The sequence below is a fragment of the Dendrobates tinctorius genome, unplaced genomic scaffold (genome assembly GCF_039654945.1).
Source record: "Dendrobates tinctorius isolate UK_male_01 unplaced genomic scaffold, ASM3965494v1 ptg000016l, whole genome shotgun sequence".
NCBI lineage: Eukaryota > Metazoa > Chordata > Amphibia > Anura > Dendrobatidae > Dendrobates > Dendrobates tinctorius.
This window is the reverse complement of record NW_027361684.1, coordinates 4,913,572-4,939,353: the sequence shown is the minus strand read 5'-3', so window position 1 is coordinate 4,939,353 and position 25,782 is coordinate 4,913,572. Positions and strand designations below refer to the sequence as shown.

Here is a 25,782-nt window from a genome sequence, read left to right as displayed (position 1 = left end):
TGTGTCTGTGTGTGTGTGGCTGTGTGTGTATGTGTGTGGCCATGTGTGTGTGTGTGGCTGTGTGTGTGAGGATGTGTGAGGCTATATGTATGTGTGTGGCTGTGTGTATGTGTGTGGCTGTGTATGTGTGTGTGTGTGGCTGTGTATGTGTGACTGTGTGTGGCTGTGTATGTGGCTGTGTGTGTGTGTGGCTGTGTCTGTGTGTGTGTGTGGCTGTGTGGCTATGTGCGGCTGTGTGTGTGAGGTTGTGTGTATGTGTGATACGTGTGTGAGCTGTGTGATACGTGTGAGCGTGAGCTGTGTGTGTGAGCTGTGTGATACATGCGTGTGTGATACATGCATGTGTGAGCTATTTGTGTGTGAGCTACATGTGTTTGAGAGCTGTGTGATACATACGTGTTGTGAGTTCATTTTCCCCTTCACCATTGAGGTCTGATGAACTCCCTCTTCTGGTGAAGGAAGGTAGTGAGGCTGATTACCAAGCACCTGGGTATGATGATGATGACTGGGTGACGGGAATTGCTGACTGGATATAAGGCAGCCGACGCCCTTCTGCCATGCTGGTGATCTCACTGAGGGATTCTAGGAGACCAGTCTGATTCCTGCTCCTCAAAAGCTAAGTTTTCTGCACTGCTTTTTGCATTTGTGTTTTGTTTTGTTTTGCCTTGTTTTTCTGAATTTCTGCCATTCCCTGCTGGGGTGAGTTGAATTCCTTTTTGCTCTGTCTTCAGAAAATACCTGAGTGCTGATATAGTCTTTTTGAAGCCTAGCGTCTTCAGGGCCTTTTTCCCTAACAGTCTGTTGGCCCCTGTTTTGATAGGGTTTTTGGCGGATTGCAGACAGCAGCTTTCCTATCCTGTCCTATTTACTTAGCTTGGGCCCCATCATTTGCTCAGCCTATCTTTCTATCTGTGTGAGTGTTTTTTCATCTTGCTTCACCGTCATTATATGTTGGAGGCTGCCTATTGCTTTGAGGTCTGCTCTGGGGCAGTTTAGATTTCCCTTTCTGTCTTTAGGCTATGTAGATTTCTGGCTGTGATCGAGGGGTCTAGGGCACCGTAGGAACCCCCCACGGCTACTGCTAGTTGTTGTTGATAGGTTCAGGAGTCTGCAATCCGATAGCTGCCAACTTCTCTGGTTTTCTGGACTTAGCTAGTATTTCTGTTTTTGCCTCCTACGGTGACTCATTCATAACAGAATCACCAGCCATACCGCAGATGCTAGGGTACTCAATAGCAGGAAAGAATTGTAAAAAAAAAAAAGTGTGTATATTTTTTGCTCTATATCTTTGAGGCCGTACGGGGAATTTTTTTTTCTCTCAATGGAGATAAAGCAATTGTCTGATCGTGTGGAGCAGCTCGCTGCGGAAGTGCGGGGAATTTCCGCCTACCTTGCTCATTCATATGCTGCTGAACCAAAGATCCCTACTCCTGATGTGTTTTTTGGGGATCGGTCTAAATTTGTGAAGTTCAAAAATAATTGTAAATTATTTTTTGCCTTGAAGCCTAACTCGTCAGGGAGCTCCACGCAGCAGGTTAAAATTGTCATCTCTTTGCTGCGTGGCGATCCCCCGGATTGGGCGTTTTCTTTGAAACCAGATGATCCTATTCTGACTAATGTGAACGCATTTTTTCAAGCCTTGGGGTTGTTGTATGACGAACCTAATGCTATTGATCAGGCTGAAAAGACCCTGCTGGCATTGAGCCAGGGTCGGGATTCTGCAGAATTGTACTGTCAAAAATTCCAAAAGTGGGCGGTCCTTACTACCTGGAATGATAATGCCTTGGCAGCTCTCTTTCGGAAGGGATTGTCAGAAGCCGTAAAAGATACTATGGTGGGATTTCCTGTTCCCTCTGGTCTTGACGATTCTATGTCATTAGCCATTCAGGTTGATCGGCGTTTATGTGAGCGCAGGACTGCACGAGAGGTGTTGCCACCTGTTGAACAAGTGTCTGAACCTATGCAATGTGATAGAGTTTTGTCCAGGGAGCAACGTCAGGAGTTCAGAAGGCGTAATAAGCTGTGTTTTTTTGTGGAGATGCCTCGCATATTATTTCTGTCTGTCCTAAACGAGAGAAACGTTTTGCACACACGTTTTCTGTGGGTGGTGTTCAACCTAAGTTTCTTCTGGCAATTACTCTGATCTGCTCCCTGTCCACATTTTCCGCCAAGGCTTTTGTGGATTCGGGAGCAGCCCTGAACCTAATGGACTTGGATTTTGCTAAACGTTGTGGATTTCCGATGACACCTCTGCGGATGCCTATCCCTTTGAGAGGGATTGATACCACTCCTTTGGCGAAAAATAAACCTCAGTTTTGGACCCAGGTGGTAATGCGGGTCGCCCCAGACCATCAATAAAATTGCAGATTTCTGGTGTTGCATAATTTGCATGATACCATTGTTCTGGGGTTTCCCTGGTTGCAAATTCATAATCCAGTTTTGGATTGGAAATCTGTGTCTGTGGTGAGTTGGGGTTGTCGGTGTGCCCTTAGTGAGGCTCCGTTTTTTTCCGCCTCTCCTCAGTCGCATGATGTTCCTGACTATTTGGCGGACTTTTATGATGTATTTAGTGAGAATGAGTCTGCGTCTATGCCTCCTCATAGGAGTTATGAATGTGCAATTGAACTGAGCCCGGGGTGTAAATTTCCCAAGGGTCGGCTCTTCAATTTATCTGTACCCGAGCACGAGGCTATGCGATCCTATATTAAGGAGGCGTTGGAGAAGGGTCATATTAGACCATCCTCTTCACCCTTAGGTGCTGGGGGTTTTTTCGTGGCCAAAAAGGATTGTTCATTAAGGCCTTGTATTGATTATCGTGCCCTCAACAAAATTACTATTAAATATCAGTATCTGTTACCCCTGATTTCGGATCTATTCTCCAGAGTTAAAGGTGCTTGCTGGTTTACCAAGCTTGACCTCAGGGGGGCGTATAATCTTATCCGCATTAAGCATGGGGATGAATGGAAGATGGCGTTTAATACTCCGGAAGGACATTTTGAGTACCTGGTGATGCCTTTTGGGCTCACTAATGCCCCTTCTGTCTTCCAGTGCTTCATGAACGACAGTTTCCGAGACTTTGTGGATAAATTTTTGATTATCTATCTAGATGATATTTTGATCTTCTCCAAGAATTGGGATTCTCATGTGGAACATGTTCGGACTGTGTTCCGGATCTTGAGGGAGAATTCCCTGTATGTCAAAGGATCGAAATGCCTTTTTGGGGTACAGAGGATTTCTTTTTGGGGATTTATTTTGTCTCCGTCAACTATTGAAATGGACCCGGCCAAGGTACAGGCCATTTACGATTGGGTTCAGCCCACTTCTTTGAAGGCCCTCCAGAAGTTTTTGGGTTTTGCTAATTTTTATCGGAAATTTATAGCAAAATTTTCTAGTATTGCCAAGCCATTGACTGATCTGACTAAGAAGGCTGCTGATGTGTTGAATTGGTCTCCGGAGGCTGTTTCTTCCTTTAAGGAGCTGAAGCGAAGATTCACTTCTGCCCCGGTTATGCGGCAACCTGATGTCTCACTCCCGTTCCAGGTAGAGGTGGACCCTTCTGAGATTGGTGCAGGAGCTGTTTTGTCCCAAAAGGATCCTGTAACATCTAAAATGAATCCCTGTGCTTTCTTTTCCCGAAAGTTCTCTCCATCTGAACGTAACTATGATGTGGGGAATCGGGAACTGTTAGCCATGAAATGGGCATTTGAGGAGTGGAGACATTGGTTGGAGGGAGCTAAACATCAAGTCGTGGTCCTCACTGACCACAAGAATTTGATTTACCTGGAGTCGGCCAAACGCTTGAACTCTAGACAGGCTAGGTGGGCCTTGTTTTTTACACGTTTTGATTTTGTGGTCTCTTTTCTTCCTGGCACAAAGAATGTCAAGGCTGACGCTCTCTCTAGGAGCTTCTTTGCTGATTCTCCTGTGGTGACCAAGCCTGCTACCATCTTAGGCGAAGGGGTAGTTCTTTCTGCCATCTCGCCCGATTTGAGACGTGCTCTGGAAGAGTTTCAGGAGGACAAACCTGAGCGTTGTCCCAGGGGAAAGTTGTATGTTCCTGACCAGTGGAAGAAGAGGGTGATGTCTGAAGTTCATTGCTCTGCATTGGCTGGTCATCCAGGTATTTTTGGTACTAGAGATCTGGTGAGTCAGTCTTTTTGGTGGCCCGCCTTGTCTCGTGATGTCAGGAATTTTGTGCAGTCCTGTGGGACTTGCTCCCGGTCTAAACCTTGTTCTCGCTCTAGTGGGTTGTTGATGCCTTTGCCGGTCCCCAGGAGGCCATGGACCCATATTTCAATGGAGTTCATCTCTGATATGCCTGTCTCTCAGAGAATGACTGTTATTTGGGTGATTTGTGATAGGTTCTCTAAGATGGTTCATCTTGTACCACTCCCTAAGTTGCCACCTTCCTCTGAGTTGGTGCCCCTGTTTTTGCAACAGGTGGTTCGCTTGCACGGGATTCCTGAGAACATTGTATCTGACAGAGGAGTTCAGTTTGTGTCTAGATTTTGGAGGACTTTCTGTTCCAAGCTGGGAATTCAGTTGTCCTTCTCCTCTGCTTTTCACCCTCAGACCAATGGGCAGACGGAGAGAACAAACCAGACCTTGGAGTCGTATTTGAGATGTTTTATTTCCGCTGATCAGGATGATTGGGTTTCATTTTTGCCCTTGGCCGAATTTGCTTTAAATAATAAAGCTAGTTCTGCCACTTTGAGGTCACCTTTTTTTTGTAACTTTGGGTTTCATCCTCGATTTTCTTCAGGGCAGGTGGAGCCTTCTGTCTGCCCAGGTGTTGACACTGTGGTGGAGAGAATGCACCAGATCTGGGACCAAGTGGTGGATAAGTTATCTCTCTCCCAGGAAAAGGCCCAGCGGTTTTCCAACCGACATAGGACCATTGGTCCCCAGTTTAAGGTTGGTGATATGGTTTGGTTATCATCCAAAAATATCGCTATGAAGGTGGCTTCTCCTAAGTTTAAGCCTAGATTTATTGGACCTTACAAGATTTTGGAGATTATTAATCCGGTCTCTTTTCGTTTGGCTCTTCCTGTCACATTTAAAATCCATAATGTGTTTCATAAGTCCTTGTTGAAGAGGTTTGTTGAACCAGTAGTTCCTGGGGTGGCACCTCCGGACCCTGTATTGGTTGAAGGTAACATGGAATATGAGGTAGAGAAGATACTGGATTCCCGTCTGGCTAGACGGAGACTCCAGTATTTGGTTAAGTGGAAGGGTTATGGTCAGGAGGATAATTCCTGGGTCTCTGCCTCTGATATTCATGCCAAAAGATTGGTGCGTGCCTTTCATCGGGCTCACCCTGATTGCCCTGGTGGCGTGGATGAGGGTTCGGTGACCCCTCCTCAAGGGGGAGGTACTGTTGTGAGTTCATTTTTCCCTTCACCATTGAGGTCTGATGAACTCCCTCTTCTGGTGAAGGAAGGTAGTGAGGCTGATTACCAAGCACCTGGGTATGATGATGATGACTGGGTGACGGGAATTGCTGACTGGATATAAGGCAGCCGACGCCCTTCTGCCTTGCTGGTGATCTCGCTGAGGGATTCTAGGAGACCAGTCTGATTCCTGCTCCTCAAAAGCTAAGTTTTCTGCACTGCTTTTTGCATTTGTGTTTTGTTATGTTTTGCCTTGTTTTTCTGAATTTCTGCCATTCCCTGCTGGGGTGAGTTGAATTCCTTTTTGCTCTGTCTTCAGAAAATACCTGAGTGCTGATATAGTCTTTTTGAAGCCTAGCATCTTCAGGGCCTTTTTCCCTATCAGCCTGTTGGCCCCTGTTTTGATAGGATTTTTGGCGGATTGCAGACAGCAGCTTTCCTATCCTGTCCTATTTAGTTAGCTTGGGCCCCATCATTTGCTCAGCCTATCTTTCTATCTGTGTGAGTGTTTTTTCATCTTGCTTCACCGTCATTATATGTTGGGGACTGCCTATTGCTTTGGGGTCTGCTCTGGGGCAGTTTAGATTTCCCTTTCTGTCTTTAGGCTATGTAGTTCTCCGGCTGTGATCGAGGGGTCTAGGGCACCGTAGGAACCCCCCACGGCTACTGCTAGTTGTTGTTGCTAGGTTCAGGGGTCTGCAATCCGATAGCTGCCAACTTCTCTGGTTTTCTGGACTTAGCTAGTATTTCTGTTTTTGCCTCCTATGGTGACTCATTCATAACACATACGTGTGTGAACTGTGTTTGTGAGCTGTGTGATACGTGTGTGTGAGCTACGTGTATGTGTGATACGTGTATATGTGATTCGTGTATGTGTGATACGTGTATGTGTGATATGTGTGTGATACGTGTGTGATACGTGTCTGTTAGATATACGTGTATGTGTGATATACATCTGTGAGTTACTTGTGTGTGTGTGCGCTGTGTAATACGTGTGTGTGAGCTACTTGTGTGTGTGAGCTGTATGATACATGCGTGTGTGCATGAGCTGTGTGTGAGCTACTTGTGTGTGAGCTGTGTGATACATGTGTGTGTGTGTGAGCTGTGTGTGTGTAAGCTGTGTAATACGTGTGTGTGTGCAATTTGTGTGTGTGAGCTGTGTGTGATACATTCATGTGTGCGTGAGCTGTGTGTGAGCTACTTGTGTGTCTGAGCTGTGTGATACATGCATGTGTGTGTGTGAGCTGTGTGAGTGTGAGCTGTGTGATACGTGTGTGCGTGTGTGAGCTACTTGTGTATGTGAGCTGTGTGATACATGTGTGTGTGAGATACGTGTGTGATACGTGTGAGCTGTGTGAGCGTGAACTACCTGTGTGTGAGCTGTGTGATACATGCGTGTGTGTGAACGTGAGCTGTGTGTGAGCCGTGTGATGCATGCGTGTGTGAGCGTGCGCTGTGTGTGTGAGCTACTTGTGTGTGATACATGCGTGTGTGTGCACTGTGTGATACATGTGTGTGATACGTGTGAGCTGTGTGAGCTACTAGTGTGAGTGTGAGCTACATGTGTGTGAGCTGTGATACATGCGTTTGTGAGCTGTGTGTGAGCGTGAGCTGTGTGTGAGCGTGAGCTGTGTGTGAGCATGAGCTGTGTTTGAGCATGAGCTGTGTGAGCTACTTGAGTGTGTGAGTTGTGTGATACATGTGTGTGTGATACGTGTGAGCTGTGTGTGTGAGCATGAACTGTGTGTGTGAGCTGTGTGATACGTGTGTGTGAGTTACTTGTGTGTGAGCTGTGTGATACGTGTGTGTTAGGGCTGGCGGAACGCACCAAATTATAAATAATATTAGGTGCGTTCGCAGCCCGGGGTCCACCGTGCAGAGGTGGTACACTGCTGCTAGGTGATGGCGGAAGAATAGAGCGGCGCGAAAACAGTCACACGTGGGTTATGTCACCCAGTGTGAACAGGAGCGAACTCTGTTGACTCACAGAGCCGCACAGCCACTGAACGCAAATACCGGAGCCTGTTTAGCTCACAGAGCCCGGCCAAAAAGCGCACAGAAAGCAGCCACAGAACTCTAACCCAAGGACACGGGGTTAGAGTTCCTCTAGGCCCTCTGAGTGCACGGCGTCGCTATAGATGCTGGCTACGGAGTGTGGAGTATGTGCACTGTGGTGTTCCGAGTCACTGATGGGGACTAATGCCTGACTCCAACTTTGCCCTACCTACACCTAAGCCTGGGCGCTAACAGGCTAGGCTGCACAACACATGCGTACCAAGGGTAGGGGTTTCATAATGAGTCAGTCACCAGAGACATTCATACGTGCATACATCACTCACTCCTCATGGTCTGAAAATACAGAGGATCCTAGCGCATGGCCTAGCGGCCATGCAAACCTTTTATAGCCGTGAGCGTCCGGGACCTTCCTGGCTTCTCGGATGGGCCAATCCGAACAGGAGCAGGTCCTGAGCACGTGACCTTCGATCTCCAATGGGAGATCACTCCACGGGCATGCTCAGTGGCCCGACATGAGGACTTAGTCCCTGGAGAATCTCACTGCTGAGCAGCCTACATTGCCATAGCTGTGCCAGAGGTGGCAGCAGCAAGCAAACCCACAGAGGTGGTCTGGGCAGAGTGCCGGGACCGATGAGTTTGCTGAGCAACCTTCTCTGCGGCTGGGGAGGAATGGGAGACAGCAGGGCTTGGGATTCCCGCTGTGCAGCAACAGGAACCTGATGCCTAACACTACTCGCCCTCCCCCTCTCTGAGCCTTGCTCCGCTCGAATTCTGCAGTGAGAAGTGGAGCGTGGATGTTCTCCACCGGCTCCCAGGACAAAGCCTCTGGACCATGACCCTTCCAATCCACCAAATAAAACTTTTTGCCCCACATCATCTTGCATCCCACAATGGCATTGACCTGAAACTCATCAGACGATAGGTCTGATGTCCCGGCAGATGGCTCAGAAAATCGGGACATGTGAACCGGCTTAAGGAGGGACACATGAAACGTGTCAGAAATAGCCAAGTGTGGTGGAAGGGCCAGGCGGTAGACCACAGGATTGATCTGCTCAAGGACCTTGAAAGGGCCAATAAAGCGCTGTGCGAACTTAGCGGATTCAGCCCGCAGCCTGATGTTTCGGGCAGAAAGCCACACTAAGTCGCCAGGGGCGAAGGTCAGAGCAGGACACCTGTGCTCGTCAGCGGAGGCCCTCATTCTCTCCTTGGAGGCCCGAATAGCATCCTGCGTGCGATCCCAAATGTCACGTGCCTCCACCGCCCAGTCTGCCACCCTAGAGTCGGTGGATGACACGGGCATAGGCACGGGGACGCGCGGATGCTGGCCGTAATTTAAGAGGAATGGAGTCTGACTGGTGGAGTCGGCCACAGCGTTGTTCAAAGCGAACTCCGCCCACGGCAGCAAGGATGCTCAGTCATCCTGCCTGGCCGAGACAAAATGTCGCAGATATGTCACCAGGGTCTGGTTGGCTCTCTCAACCAACCCGCTTGTCTCGGGATGATAGGCTGAGGAGAGATTTAGCTCGATGCTGAGCAGAGAACAGAGCTCTCTCCAGAACCGAGAAGCAAACTGAGGACCCCGGTCGCTGGCAATCTTATCCGGCATGCCATGCAGGCGGAAGACATGTTTAATAAACAACGCTGCCAGGCCCCGTGCAGAAGGCAGCCGCGAGAGTGGCACCAGATGCACCATCTTGGAGAACTGATCGGTGACCACCCAAATGACAGTGCTGCCCCTGAACTTGGGCAGACCCACCACAAAGTCCATACCAACCATCTCCCAGGGCCTGTCCGCTACCGGCAGGGGATAGAGTAACCCAGCGGGCCGCTGCCGAGAGAATCGGTTCTGGGCGCAAGAGACACACACCTGAATATAGTCCCTGACGTCATGGGCCATACGCGGCCACCAGTACGTCCTTGCCAGGAGATCAGAGGTCCGTTTGGTCCCAAAATGTCCTCCCACCCTGGACGAATGAGCCCAAGAGAGGACCTCCGGTCGCAGATGGGCAGGGACAAAAGTCTTGCCTGGAGGTACCAACTCGAGAGCAATCGGAGCCACGGTCCTCAGGCTCTCCGATGGGGCTATCAGCCGAGGCTCCTCCTCCGATGACACCATGGAGCGAGAAAGAGCGTCGGCCCGGACGTTCTTCTCCCCGGAGAGAAAATGCAGGGTGAAATGGAATCGGGAGAAGAACAAGGACCATCTGTCCTGGCGAGAATTCAGCCGCTGGGCTGTCTGTAGATAGAACAAATGTTTGGGGTCGGTGAACACCTGGAAAGGGTCACGAGCCCCCTCCAGGAGGTGTCTCCACTCTGAGAAGGCCAGCTTCATTGCTAGCAACTCCCTGTCCCCGATGGAATAATTCCTTTCCGCTGGTGTGACGGTCTTAGAGAAGAAGCATGGGTGCTTCCGACCTTGCGAGTCCTTCTGGAACAGCACCAACAGAAGAGGCATCCACCTCCAAAATGAAGGGCTTATCTACATCGGGGCGATGTAGAATGGGAGCGCTAGTGAAGTGGGATTTAATAGAAGCGAAGGCCTTGGAGACAGTTTCCGACCACAGTTTGGGGTTTGCACCCTTCTTGGTGAGGGCTACCAAGGGCGCTACCAAAGTTGAGAAATGGGGAATGAATTGGCGGTAGTAATTTATTAATCCCATAAAGCGCTGCACCGCTTTGAGAGAATGGGGTTCTTGCCAATCCATCACTGCTTGTAGTTTGGCAGGATCCATGGCGAAACCCTGGGCAGAGATGATGTAGCCCAGGAAAGGCAAGGACTCCTGCTCAAACACACATTTCTCCAACTTGGCGTAAAGGGAGTTGGCCTGCAGGAGATCGAAAACTTTGCGAACATCTCTCTGGTGGGAGGCAATATCTGGAGAGTAAATGAGAATATCATCCAGATAGACTACTACCGAGGTGGTAAGCATATCCCGGAAGATATCGTTCACAAAGTCTTGGAAGACGGCTGGCGCATTACATAGCCCGAAGGGCATCTCCAGGTATTCATAGTGCCCATCTCTGGTGTTAAATGCCGTCTTCCATTCGTCCCCCTCACGGATGGGAATTAGTTTATAGGCTCCTCGCAGATCAAGCTTAGTAAACACTCTCGCTCCCCGTAGCCTATCAAACAATTCCGATATCAGGGGTAGAGGATACTTGTTCTTAACGGTTATGGCGTTAAGACCCCTGTAATCGATGCACGGACGTAATTCTCCATTCTTCTTTTGGACAAAGAGGAATCCCGCTCCTGCCGGAGACACCGACTTCCTAATGAATCCTCTTGCCAGATTCTCCCTGATATACTGAGACATGGCTTCTGTCTCTGGAAGAGATAGGGGGTAGACTCGACCCCGGGGAGGCTCAGCACCGGGCAAGAGGTTAATAGTACAGTCGTAAGGGCGGTGCGGCGGAAGGGTCTCCACCGCCTTCTTGGAGAAAACATCTGCATACTGCTGGTACGGCTTGGGAAGCGAGGAGAGATCTGCAGGAACCTCAGAGGTAGCGACCTGTACACAGTCCCTCAGACACCTACCCTCGCAGGACTTGCTCCAACCGAGGATTTTTCCCGAGGACCACTCTATGTGAGGAGAGTGAGTTTGTAACCAGGGAACTCCTAGGAGGACCTGGTCGATACCTTCGGGCATAACAAGAAGAGACAGCATCTCCTGATGAGAAGGAGACAGTGAGAGTCTCAGTGGAGCCGTCTGGTGGGTGATTTGGGACGGGAGTGTCACATCATTCACCGCTCTGATAGTGACTGGTTGAGGTAGCCAGACCAGGGGAATTGCGTGTTGTTGGGCGAAGGCAGACGACATGAAATTGCCCTCCGCCCCAGAGTCCATGCAAACCTCCACAATCAGAGTGGAAGAATTGAACTCTAACGCCCCTTTAAACAGGAGCTTGGAGGAGAAAGTCGCTGTCTCTAGTAGGCCCCCTCCGATAACCACTAGACGTGAGCGTTTCCCGACCGCAGTGGGCACTGGTTAGCAACGTGCTCAGTCTGCCGACAATGGAAACAGACTGGAGATACCCGTGCAAGCCGGGACTTGGACCCCATGCGGGACACCTCCATGGCCTCTGGAGGCTCAGGCAGCTGACCGGGAGATTCCAGCGGTCTAGCAAAATTTGGCGCCAACCTATATTGTTGGCTGGACTTGGAGCGGTCCAGCCCTTGCTCGGTGAAGCGAACGTTAATTCGGGTCGAGACCGTAATGAGCTCCTCCAAAGTGGTGGGCACCTTCCTGGTAGCCAGGGCGTCTTTGACATGATCAGCCAGGCCTCTCCAGAATATAGGTATGAGAACCTTATCTGACCACTCCAGGTCGGAGGCCAGAGTTATGAAGAGGATGGCATACTGGCTGACCAGAGACGGACCCTGGGTTAGGGCCAGCAACTGAAGTGCGGTGTCGTGCATGACCCGAGTTCCCAGGAACACCTGCTTCAGAGTGAGCAGAAAATGGGTGGCACTCTGTACCAGGGGATCCCCATGCTCCCACAGCGGAGTGGCCCACTCCAAGGCCCTGCCCGACAGGAGGGATATGATAAATCCCACCTTGGCCCGCTCAGAGGGAAATCGTGTGGCCAGCAACTCCAGGTGAATGGAGCACTGACTCACGAAACCCCTGCATGATGCACTATCACCCGAGAACTTCTCGGGCAGCGGGAGGTGAGACAAGGTCGGGGCAGGGCTAGCAGTGGAGACACGGGCGACAGCCTCTGTAGCTGCTTGAACAGCGACCGAAGTAACATCCGCAGCTGAGGTGGAACACTCTAGCGCTGCCAACCTACCCTCCAGTTGCTGGATGTACCTGTGCAGTCGTTGTTCGTCCGCCATTACTAGCCAGACCCTGGCGCTAGGATAATGTTAGGGCTGGAGGAACGCGCCAAATTATAAATAATAGTAGGTGCGTTTGCAGCCCGGGGTCCACCGTGCAGAGGTGGTACACTGCTGCTAGGTAATGGCGGAAGAATAGAGCGGCGTGAAAACAGTCACACGTGGGTTACGTCACCCAGTGTCAACAGGAGCGAACTCTGTTGACTCACAGAGCCGCACAGTCGCTGAACACAAATACCGGAGCCTGTTTATCTCACAGAGCCCGGCCAAAAAGCGCACAGAAAGCGGCCACAGAACTCTACCCCAAGGACATAGGGTTAGAGTTCCTCTAGGCCCTCTGAGCGCACGGCGTCGCTGCTGCGAATGCCTCTATAGACGCTGGCTACGGAGTGTGGAGCACGTGCACTGTGGCGTGCCGAGTCACTGATGGGGACTAATGCCTGACTCCGACTTTGCCTTACCTACAACGAAGCCAGGGCGCTAGCAGGCTAGGCTGCACAACACATGCGTACCAAGGGTAGGGGTTTCATAATGAGTCAGTCACCAGAGACATTCATACGTGCATACATCACTAACTCCTCATGGTCTGAAAATACAGAGTATCCTAGCGCATGGCCGAGTGGCCATCCGAACCTTTTATAGCCGCGAGCGTCCGGGACCTTCCTGGCTTCTCGGATGGGCCAGCCGGGAGCAGGGCTCGGGATTCCCGCTGTTCAGCAACAGGAACCCGACGCCTAACAGTGTGTGAGCTGTGTGTGTGAGCTGTGTGATACATGTGTGTGTGAGCTAAAGCAAAAGTTGGCACAACCTGCCAGTGTTCTACGATTTGGGTGAGGACATTCATTGTATGTAGGCTGGTGAATTTTTCTTGTGCCAGGGCTGCTTTTTGGTCTCAGTCCGGCCCTGCTTGTTGCTGTGTCATGCTGTAAATAAAGCTGCTTTATTTTTGATACCTCTTGGTATTTGGCTTTAATACAATTTTGTTGATATACTTAGGTCTGGATTACATGCATTTTTTATAAGTTTCCACAAGGGAAAAGCAAAAAAAAACCCATGCGCGTTTTTTTTACCTGCAGGGAAAATCAACACAGAAAATTCAGTGTACCCACAAGAGAAATTGACATGCTGCGGATTTGAAACATGTGTAAGCAGCCAGGGTGCTTGTCGTGCAGGGCCGGCCCGAGAGATTACGGCGCCCTAGGCGAAACTATTTTGTTGCCCCCCTACTATTCTTGGCAGAAGATGAAAACTTGGGATATAAATTTAGGAGCAAAATAAACCACAACAACAATGATTAATTAACTCTCTCCTAACTCTTTAATCTTCTGAGAAGTTGTGTAGGACAAATATATTCTCTGGCGCCCCCTTTGGGTCAGCGCCCTAGGCGGCCGCCTAGTTCGCCTATACGTTCGGGCCGGTCCTGTTGTCGTGGCAACTGGCTTTACTGTTCCCACACCCTGGCGCCTGACAGATGAAATAACAAGTCCTTTTTGTTGTGTGTGTGATGGGTGCGACTAAGTACTCACTTTCGTTGCTGGAATCCCTTCAATCTCTGTCACTCCAGCTTCTGGCTTCCAAGTTCCAGGACAAACCACAAAGCCACAGGTCTTTTCCAACAGTTGAACTTTAATAAACAACAAAGCATCAGTCACATCAACAGCACAGTTGACACAGGGCAACGTTTCCTGTACTTTCCCTGCCTTCCGGGCAGACTCTATTCTCTTTATATTCTCTCTTTCTTTGTTACTGGCAATCTCTGCCGTATCTTTGGACAATCCGTGTCCAGCCCATGTCTCTCTTGTACCTGCCATCCGGGCAGCCTCTTTGGACATTCCGTGTCCCATCTGTACCTTCATTGTCACCACCTCCCTGTCAGCCCCTCATCTGGTTCCATTAGGGAAAAGTGCCGGGAACACCATCTCTGCTGCTCCTGCCCTGGTCTCAGACTCCAAATCCTTCCTGGGGATGATTTAGTTGAGCTGGTGCCCATTTACACTGCTCTCCAGCCTGGGGCCCCTTATTGCTGTCCACAGCTTTATCCCCATGGCCTGTAACTGTCTTACTGTATGCATCCTGCCTGTGTGCAGACTGCCCAAGTGTATGACAGAACCAGTAAGTATCTGTCCTATACCCCCCTGCTCTGTGCTGCTCTGTTCAAACTCCTCTCCACTTAATAACCTCTTGCTGCCTGGGCCTAACCTAACACTCTTATCTATTCTATACTACCCTATCTCTATGATGCCCCTCTTATACTCTAATCCCCTATACTATATCCTAATCTATCGCTAAGCTAAAAGCACAATACATTACATTACAATGGTAAAACATTAATACAACATCAGGGTGCCGCATGTGACACAGGTGAACAGCGTCAAGGAGAGAGAAGGTACATGAGGGTCCCCGCCATCTCCTTACACACGCACCGCAGGTCAGTTTACGCTGAGTAATAAAGAAACAGTGGGCAGGAGATTTCTATAAATCCAGCCCACTTTGCTGGAACTGCAAGATGCTGCAAAAATATGCAGCATCAAAAACGCACCAAAACCTCATCGTGGGGACATAGCTTGAGGCTGTGTGCCCACGATGCGATTTTTAAGCGTTTTTGCCGCAATTTTCGGCGCGAAAACGCTGCGAAAATGTTTAAAAATCTTGTACAGAATGCCCCCCATGCATTCCTATGGCATTCCGCACATGCTGTGCTAATGCTGCGCTTTTTTCCGTGGCGGAATCGCATCGCGGAAAAAATTGCAGCATGCTCATTCTTTTGCTCATAGGAATGCATGAGAATTGCTTACTTCCCGCATGTGGCTATGCCCACCATGCACGAAGTTAAGCGTCTCATGTGCGGTTGGTACCCACGGTGTGGAGGAGAGGAGACTGTCCTCCAGGCCCTGGGTACCATACCCCTGTAAAAAAAAGAATAAAAAATCAGGGTATATTTACCTTCCGACGTCCCGGGCAGCCATCCCGGGCCCCAGTAATGCCTTGCGGCAAGGTCCTGTGATGACATAGTCTCGCGTGACTCTAGCGAGATCACTATAGCAACGCGAGACCAACGTCATCGCAGGTCTCGCAAGGCATTACTGGGAACGGGAGCGCCGCTGAGACTGCGCGGGACGTCGGAAGGTAAATATACCCGATTTTTTTTTTTTTTAATCATTTTTTACATTCTTTCTTTTACTATTGAGGCCGCATAGGCGGCCTCAATCGTAAAAACCTGGTCACTCTTGTCAAACACTATGTTTGACGAGTGTGACCAACCTGTCAATCACATTCCAAGCGATGCTACAAATCGCTTGGGAAGTGCTTGAATATCGCACGTGATAATCGCGGTGAAATCGCGCTGAAAAAAACGCGCAATTTCTGGGAAGGAGTCAGGTTTTCAGTGTCCGGATTTAAACGCAACGTGGGCACATAGCCTGAAGCAGTTTTTCAGTTTTCGTAACCCCAGGCTGCAGTCTATTTAAAAAACAAACTGTGCTTCAGGCCTCAATCTTATACCCAAGAAACCGCATGGAGTTTCATCAGTGTTTTGGATCCAAGCTTCATCAGTTTTTGGTACTTGTGGCAGTTTTTACCATCAGTCTTTCATCAGCTTTGCTTGTATTAAAAAAAAAATGGAGAAGGATTCTCCAGCTTCTCTACAGTCAGTGAAAAACAGCAAATGAATGGCATTCGAGTGCTTTTTTTCACAGACCCATAGACTTGTCTTAGCAAGTTTGATCTGTGACTTGGATCAAACTCTGTCTTGTCTCTGTGATTTTTTGCGGAGTCAATAACCCCAAAGACTGTGTGAATAACCCCATAGACTACATTAGATACAAGTCCTATATGTGAAAAACAAGGATAGAACACGAACGTCAAGAATTGATCCTAAGTCACCCTGTTCAGCTCAGCTCTGGACGAAGGGAGAAGAGGAAAAGCACAAGATTTTTTTAAAACAAACTGCAACCAGGCGACTACTGTTTTCAGAATACCTCTTCAAGAACCCCCAAGGCTGTGATAATACCTAGTACTCCACATATAACGTATATACCCGTGTATAAGCCGAGTTTTTCAGCAATTTTTTTGTGCTGAAAACACCCCCCTTGGCTTATACACGAGTAAATTGTCTCTGAGGGCCAGTGGGGGAGGAGGAGCGGAGAAGCAGCGGGTCACAGAGGCAGGAGCCGGTGGCTGTGGCTGCAGCCTGTGCCGCTGCTAAAGAGAAATGAATATTAATTTCTCTTATAGTGTGCACAGTGACAGCTGCAGCCGCTGGCTTCCAGAAGACATCATACTCACCCTCCAGCGTGCCCTGCATCTCGCTGGTCCTGGTGCCCTCGCAGCATCTCGTTGGTGCCGGCTTACGGCAGCACTTCCTGTGCTGAGCTATCACATGGCACCGCTCATTAAGGTAATGAATATGCACGTGTCTTCACTCCAACAGGCATGGGGGAATATTCATTACCTTGATGAGCGGTGCCACGTGATCGCTCAGCACAGGAAGATCTGCTGGAAGCCAGAATGAGATGCTGCGATGGTATGCTGGAGGGTGCATAGGATTTTTTTTTGTATTAGAAAGCATGTATACAAGGACTGGAAGGGGGGGGAGCCACGCATACCAGGACAGCTACGGGGGGAGCCACGCATACCAGGACAGCGACGAGGGGAACCATGCATACCAGGACAGCGACGGTGGGGAACCACGCATACCAAGACAGGATGGGGGAGCCAGGCATACCAGGACAGGATGGGGGAGCCAGGCATACCAGTGAGGGAAGAAGGGCCCCCGCCGAGTGTCCGGGCCGGAACCAAGGGGACCGTCACCTAGGTTCCGGGGGGAAACTGTTCCCGGGGGACAGAGTTCAGGGACGGACCGTTGCGATGGACAAATGGGCTGGGGGAGGAGCCAGTATAAAAGGGGCGGGGAACGCTAGTCACGGTGAGTCAGCAGACCGGGACAGAAGCAGCAGGAGACCGTGGGAGCGACTGAGAGCCAAAACGACTTACCAGACCCAGGAGAGACGTTCACCTAAGACATCAGAGGGACGGCGCCCAGACGACCGTCCGAGAGCAGCTGCCCTGCTTCAACCCGTGGCCGTTGCGCCTCGCTCCAGCCCGCAGCTGCGGCCTACCCGTAGTCTATCGCGGCCATTGTCGCCTTGCTCCAGCCCGCGGCTGCGGCCTGTTTCCCGCCACCTGCAGCCACCCAGCTCTCTCCCGTGGCCGCGGCAAGTCCAGTGCCGTCGGCGGCCACCACTGTCCCGCTCCGGTCCGCGGCAAGGGCTGGGTCATTGCTCGCCGCGGATTCCCCGTCGCAGCTGTTAGCTGCACAGGTGGTCTGCCAATCGCCACCCCACATCGCTGCCACTTGCCCCAGTCCGGGGGCTGCGGCCCATCCGTCCAAGGACTCCTCCGGGGCCTGTGGTGCCCCGGTGTCACCGGAGCATCGGAACGCTCGAAGACTGCGTCAACTCTTCAGCAGCTGGGCCCAGCGGCTGCTACGCCGAAGAACACCGTCTAGAACGCCGAGGGACGTCAGGACAGCTAAGTTGATTATATAGTTAAGGACCCGTAGTCGGCCATACCGCTGCTCTATAGTGACCGGCTTTCGCCGGACGTAGTCGTGTTCTATTCTGTTCGTGTCTGCTTGTATTGAGCCCCTGCGAGGGCAACTCTTGTTACCCCTTTGGTTGGTCAGGCTACGACTGAGGACAGTTACCTCTAGGCCTATAAACGTTATTACTAAAAGCACTAAACCGTCTCGCGCCTCGTCACTGCGTCCTGCGTACCTGCTAGTACCACACCAGGACAGGATGGGGGGAGCCACGCATACCAGGACAGAAGGGGGGAGCCACGCATACTAGGATAGGGATGATGGGACAATGCATACCGGCTTATACTCGAGTCAATAATCTTACCCAGTTTTTCATGGCAAAATTAGATGCCTCGGCTTATACTCGGGTCGGCTTATACTCGAGTGTATATGGTATGACCAGCATGAGGATAGAGTGAGTACTGTACCTCCTATGACATGCAGGGTCCTATGTGCCTCCTATGTGTGACATGCAGGGCCCAGGGAACCCAGTGGTGGTGGCCGTGCCTGACACCTGGTGCAGTGAATAGAGCACATGGCTACGGATATGCGGGGTTGCCACCGATATTTTACTGTTCCCTAACATCTACAGTAGGTGGTTAGTAACGTTCCCCGTGATGTGATATGGTGGAGAAAACAGGAGAGAGTCAGCAGGCAGGCATGATGTTAAACAACAGCAAACTTTACTTTCAGCAGCAGCAGGTGTCAAATAGCATTTGATTGTACGTTTTCCTTGAAGGCAGATTCCAGGATACAGGCCAGTATACGTGAGGAGGACATTGCAGCAAGTCCGTCCAGGGTCTAGTACTGACACTATAGATGTTATCCACCCTTCTAGGGACGTGAACCCTACCTGGGCTCAGTGTCCCAATTCTCTGTAATCTTCAATACATTCATGTAGCTAACGTCAAAATTTGCTCTATGGGTGACTTACTTCAGTCCATGAATATTCCTTCCGCGTTCACGGCATACTTGTAACTAGACTGTGTGCAACGGGGGACCAGGGTATTCCTCCTTTCCTGTACTGGAAATATTCTGTGTGCTGTCCCACACCTTCTCAGAATTGTTTGCTCCACTGGTGGACACAGACAGAAAAGGGCCCTTGTGCCAGAACAATATATGAGCCCTTTGCAGCCCAAGTGATGCTAAAAATGCAAAATTGCTTTGGAAGTAAAAATGTAAGACCATATTCACACTTGGGTTTTGACTTTCTGTGTGTCTTTTCCATGGAATTAATATCACAAACAGAGCAGCTGCATTATTCATGCAATTGAAAGCAGAGTGATTATATTGTGTCCATCTCGGTTCCGTCAGGGCTGGATTGCTAATCTGCTCTGTCAGGCAATTCCCCAGTGGGCTGTGGTGTGGCGCTGCAAAGACGGCCACCAACCCGTTTATAAGGGTGTCGACCCCTTTAATTTTCTGGTACCAGAGGCGGAGTACGTGTACTCAGCGTTCATTGACTGGACATAGCGACGTACATGTGGCAGGAGCCAGGAACGCTCATACTGGCACCTGTCAGGTCAGTCATTGTGGGTGGGGTGACCGCTCTCTGCTCTCCCACACTGGATTACATCAAACAACAGCTGTAACATCTCCAGCTGGGTGAGTTACCAACATTACCATTCCCAATGCCTGCTATGTGTGTACATGCACCAGTCTCAGTGCTTCCTATACGTATATAATGTACACCCAGGACCAGTGTCTCCCATACGTATATACAACAGCCCCAATGCCTCCTAGATGTATATACACCAGCCCCAGTTCCTCCTGTATGTATATACATGTGACGGAGTCAGCTTCAGCTGAATTGTTTATTAGAGGGGACCCTCTGGGTCGTGGCACCCACCCACCGAGGGTGAGCTGACCTTGTGAGGAACCACCCCCTATACAGGGAGTGTCAGGGGCAAGACCAAGGGGGTGAGCCACCATGACTGCTGGAACCAGACGGCCAGCTCAAGGAAGACACAAGTGTGAGTGTTTGACAACAGGGTACGTGCAGGATACAAGACAAGACAAGACGTGGTTTCAAGGTATCTTCATTAAGACGAACTCAGCGTAACATCAGGTGCAAGACGTGATAACAGGGAAAACACAGCAAGGTGCGTGCGAGGGCACGCCAAGGTCCATGGCATGGTACGCGCCAGGTGGCACGCCTGGGTACAGGCAAGGGCTCGATGGCATCGGACTCTGGACAGCTTGCAACGATCGACAGGACCAGGGCATCAGGCTGCGGACATCAGCTCCGGACATCAGGCCGCAGTCGTCAGGCTTACGATCTCTGGCAGCGATCGGCAGGTTGTGGGCATCCGGCAGGCAAACCAGGGTTCAGGCAAGGAGGCACGACAGAGCTCCAGACATGGTGCGTGTTAGGGAACACGCCAAGGTCCAAGGCAAAGTTCAAGGCACGGTGCGTGCTAGGAGCATACCAGGGTCCAGGGCAAGGTGCAAGGCAAGGTGCGTGCTAGGGACACGCCTGGGTCCAAGGCAAGGTTCAAGGCAGGGTGTGTGCTATGGGGCACACCAGGGTCCAAGGCAAGGTGCAAGGCAGGGTTCAAGACACTAGGCATGGTGCGTGTTTAGGGGACACGTCAGGGTTCAAGGTCCAAGGTTCTGGACACGCTAGAGGAGCCGCCATGATTCAAGATTCAAGGTCCTGCGCGTGCCAGAGGCACGCCAGGGGCACGGTACAAAGAATGGTCCTGGCCGTGCTAGGAGGCACGCCAGGGTACATGGTTCACGGCAGGTCCCACATGTGCTACAGAACACATCGAGCTTTGAGGTTCAGGACGAGGTCCTGCGCATGCAGAGGGACACGCCAAGCTCAGGGTTCAAGGCATGGTCCTGCGCCACGCCAGGGTTCAGGCTAGGCCAAGGGCCTGCGCGTGCTAGGAGGCAAGCCAGGGTTCAGACTAAGGCAAGGGCCTGCGCATGCTAGGAGGCACGCCAGGGTTCAGGCTAAGGCAAGGGCCTGCGCGTGCTAGGAGGCACATCAGGGTTCAGGCTAGGGCCTGTGCGTGCAAGAGGGCACGACAGGGTACAGGCTAGGGCCTGTGCGTGCTAGAGGGCACGACAGAGTACATGGCAGGACCTGCACGTGCTTTAGAGAAGCACGGGGAGGTATGCCAAGGAGCAGGCTAGGGCCTGCGCATGCCAAGAGGGCACGCAATGCACAGTGCGGGGGCAGCATGGGTGCAAGGAAGCACAGAGCATGGCTGAGGCACTGGCTAGCTGGTCGGGCTGAGGCTCAGACCGGCGGGCAAGACTGAGGCGAGCATGGCTGAAGCACAACGGGCGGACACAGCTTAGTCACTGGCCGAGGAGCACGGCTGAGGCACAAGCAGGCGGGCACAGCTAGGGCGGGCATGGCTGAGGCACAGACAGGCGGGGGAGGGAAGGCCAGGCGCATGCAAAGGGCACGCGAAGAAACAAGGCAAGGCAAGAAACAAGACAAGGCTAGGCAAGGTACAGAACAAGGAGTGGAACGTAGGCAGAAGCACAGGGCCGGGTCAGAGGGAGTATAGGGCTAGCAGCGGAACGTAGGTCGAAGCCCAGAGCCAGGTCAAGGCAGAACCTTGAGACTAACCAGGAAATGTGCTAAAGAGCATCATAGGACAGAGAGACATAGTATAGAGCTAGCAGTGGAACGTAGGCCGAAGCCCGAGCTGGGTCAAGGCAGAACCTTGAGACTAGCCAGGAAATGTGCTAAAGAGCACCATAGGACAGAGTAAAGAAAACCAGGCAAAGACAGAGAACGTGGAAGTACTACAAGGCTAAGAATAGCAAAGGCAAGACATGGCGAAACAGGCAAAGGCAGAGAACAGAGAAAGTACTACAAGGCAAAGAATAGCAAGGACAAAACATGGAACGAAAGACAACACAAGACATGGCACGAGACAAGAGGCAGAATACAAGCATAGAGCGTGTGCAGAGAAGCACAACAGAGCAGAGTGCAGGGGCACAGAATACAGGGAGCGACCAAGCAGCCATGCAGGGAAGCAACACGATACTCAGGCCCCGACCATAGGAAGGGGCGGTCTGATATAGGGCATTAGCACCTGCACTTCCGGGTCAGGACCAGGAGAGGACTTCCGGTTCAGATCCTCCAGGATCATAGAGAGGATAGCTGGATCAGACTGTGCTGGACCATAGAGAGGGTCATATGGTCAGGTCCTCCAGGATCATAGAGAGGATTGCTGGATCAGATTCTGCTGGACCATAGAGAGGGTCACATGGTCAGGGCCTCCCGGACCATAGAGAGGATTACTGGATCAGATTCTGCTGGACCATAGAGATGGTCACATGGTCAGGGCCTCCAGGACCATAGAGAGGATTGCTGGATCAGATTCTGCTGGACCTTAGAGACGATCAGAGCAGACAGAGCAGAGACGGGCACGCACACAGCAACGGCAGGCAGAAATGAGGTGAGGTGCGCATGCACACTGCTCCAGGAGTGACGCAGCACAACAGTCATGAGGTGCACATGCATACTGCTCCAGGGATCATGCAGCATAATAGTCATGAGGTGCGTGTGCACACTGCTCCAGGGGTCATGCAGCATAACGAACATGACAAATATAACAGTGAGGTTCACGTGCACACTGCTCCAAGGGTTATGCGGCATATCAGACATGGCGGGCATGGCAATACATAAGTCTCAGTGCCTCCTATGTGTATTTACACCAGCCTCAGTGCCTCCTGTTGTGAGTTCATTTTCCCCTTCGTCACTGAAGTCTGGTGAACTCCCTTTTCTGGTAAAGGAAGGTAATGAGCCTGATTATCAGGCACCTGAGCCTAATGATGATGACTGGCTGAGTGGAGTCACGGACTGGATATAAGGCTGCTGACGCCCTTCTGCCCTGCGGGTCATTTCTCTGTGGACTTCTAGGAGACCAGTCTGATTCCTGCTCCTCTAAAGCTAAGTTTTCTGCTTTGCCTGTTAGCATTTGTGTTTTGTTTTTGTTTGCCTTGCTTTTCTGGATTCTGCCATTCCCTGCTGGGGTGAGCTGAATCTCCTTGTGCCGGTTGCTCTGTCTTCAGAATATTCCTGAGTACTGACATAGCCTTTTTGAAGCCTAGCGTCTTCAGGGCCTTTTTCACTGTCAGTTTGTTGGCTCTTGTTTTCATAGGGTTTTTCACGGATTGCAGACAGCAGCCTTCCTGTCCTTTCCTATCTAGTTAGCTTGGGCCCCGTCTTTGCTCAGTCTATCTTTCTGTCTGTGTTAGTGTTCTTTCCTCTTGCTTCACCGTCATTATATGTTGGGGGCTGCCTTTTGCTTTGGGGTCTGCTCTGGGGCAGTTTAGATTTCCCTTTCTGTCTTTAGGCTATATAGTCCTCCGGCTGTGATCGAGGGGTCTAGGGCATCGTAGGAACCCCCCACGGCTACTGCTAGTTGTGTTGATAGGTTCAGGGGTCTGCAATCCGATAGCTGCCAACTTCTCTGGTTTTCTGGACTTAGCTAGCATTTCTGTTTTTGCCTCCTACGGTGACTCATTCATAACAGCCTCCTATGTGTATATACACCAGCCTCAGTGCCTTGTATATGTATATATCAGCCTCAGTGCCTCCAATGTGTATATACACCAGCCCCAGTGCATCCTATATGTATATACACCAGCTTCAGTACCAATTAGCTACTCCAAATCGTTTGTGCTACAACTGTGTCTCAGTGGCAAATCAGAAGGCCCAGATTTCTAATTTTTTTTTTTATTCCAGCCACAATCATTAAGATTTTGAGGGTGACGCTTCGCAACTCGGAGTCTCAAGTCCCTCCATAAGTTTTCTATGGGATTAAGGTCTGGAGACTGGCTAGGCAAGTCAGTGACCTTAATGTGCTTCTTTTAGAGCCACTCCTTTGTTGCCTTGGCTGTATGTTTTGGGTCATTGTCTTGCTGGAAGACCCAGCCACGACTCATTTTAATGTCCATTCTTCCACTGATGCAGTGAAGTAGTCCTGTTCTCTTAGCAGAGAAACACCCCTAAAATATAATGTTTCCACCTTCATGCTTGACAGTGGTGACGGTGTTCTTTGAGTCATAGGCAGCATTTCTCTTCCTCCAAACACAGTGAGTTGAGCTAATGCCAAAGAGCTCAATTTTTGTCTCATCTGACCACAGCACCTTCTCCCAATCACTTAAAGAATCATCCAGGTGTTTAATGGCAAACTTCAGATGGGCTTGCACATGTGCCTTCTTGAGCAGGGGGACCTTGCGGGCACTGCAGAATTTTTAAACCTTTATGGCGTAATGTGTTACCAATGGTTTTCTTGGTGACTGTGGTCCCAGCTGCCTTGAGATCATTAACAAGTTATCCCCGTGTTGTTTTAGGCTGATCTCTCACCTTCCTCATGAACAAGGATACCCTACGAGGTTAGATTTTGCATGGTGCCCCAGATCAATTTAGATTGACAGTCATTTTATATTTCTTCCATTTTCATACCATTGCACCAACAGTTGTCTCTTTCTCACCCAGCATCACACTTATACTTTTGTAACCCATTCCTGCTTTGTGCAGGTCTATGATATTGTCCCTGACGTCTTTAGAAAGCTCTTTGGTCTTGCCCATGTTGTAGAGGTTAGAGTCTGACTGATTAATTGAGTCTGTGGACAGCTGTCTTTAATGCAGGTAACGAGTTGATTAGGAGCGTCTAACTGGTCTGTAGGAGCCAGAACTCTTGGGGTGAGTGCACACGCTGCGGATTGGTCTGCGCTTTTTTTCCGCGCGGATTTGGCACTTTTGACCTGTGGTTTATCTGCGGATTAGCCTGCGGTTTAGCCCTGCGGTTTCACAGCTCTACAATGGATAAAGTTTGAAACCGCTGCAGATTCCGCACAAAGAATTGACATGCTGCGGATTTGAAACTGCAGCAAATCCGCACGGAAAATTCCGCAGCATGTGAACAGCGTTTTGTGTTTTTCAGTGATTTTAATGGTACTGTACAACGCAGCAGAAACTGCTGAGGATCCGCAGGGCCAAATCCGCTGCGGATCCGCAGCAGAATCCGCAACGTGTGCACACACCCTTAATCGTTGGTAGGGGATCAAATACTTATTTCTCACTGCAAAATGCAAATAAATTTATATAATTTACAATGTGATTTTCTCGATTTTATTTTTGATATTCTGTTTCTCAATGTTAAAATTAACCTACCCTTAAAATTATAGACAGTTCATGCTATTGTCAGTGGGCAAACTTACAAAATCAGCCAAGGATCAAATAATTATTTCCTTCACTGTATGTGGGTTGGTGAAGTTTGTGTGCCAGGGCTGTTTTTTTCACTCAGTCTGGCCATGGTTATGTGTCAGTTTCTACAACGGAATAAAAAGTTAATTGTAACTGATCTGTTTTTTGTTTTGTTTTCTTTACCTTTCTTGTGTTTGCCCTAAAAACAAAACAAACAAATGGAATGTCCAAATGATCAACAAAGTTGACTAGAGTAACTTTGCTGATCATTTGTAATGCCATCGCCGGACATGGCTGATCACTGCATTATGTCAATATTATTTCATAGCATGGTAATAAATACATTATTATTTCACACCCTTCTAGTAAGCAAAATGACCAGATAAATGGTTTATTTCTATTAATTGTGCTTTTTTTCTCATAGTGACAGCAGCAAATGTGAAAATACTTCTTCCCCCTCAGAGGATCTGACCTTCTGCCTGCTGATCCAACACAAGTAACTTGTTCTTACATATCGGTGATATTAAGGGTGGCATCACGTGGGGCGGCTGCATGCAACCGAAACTTCACCCACGCATAATTGCCAAAAGCCAAATGATTTTGTCACAAATGGTTAAAAAGACTATTTAACAATGTGAAAGATAATAAGAAAACAATTCATTTATAATATAAAATAATAGATAATAATTTATAGGCACAAGTAAACCTTTGTATATATTTCCATATGTGTAAGTCTAAGGAGGTGACAAAGACCGTCAAATGCCTCCCTCTCTTTAGA

At 50.0% G+C, this 25,782-nt stretch overlaps 1 protein-coding gene across 2 annotated transcripts in view; it reads left to right on the top strand.

The window, feature by feature from the left end:
* Positions 1-25,782, top strand: part of LOC141079181 (transient receptor potential cation channel subfamily V member 3-like) — a 134,190-nt gene that overhangs the window by 30,996 nt on the left and 77,412 nt on the right. For both annotated transcript variants that reach the window (XM_073565286.1, XM_073565282.1), the window contains exon 2: positions 25,429-25,500. In XM_073565286.1, the coding sequence (XP_073421387.1) occupies positions 25,429-25,500 (72 nt within the window). The remainder of the gene's footprint in view (positions 1-25,428; positions 25,501-25,782) is intronic.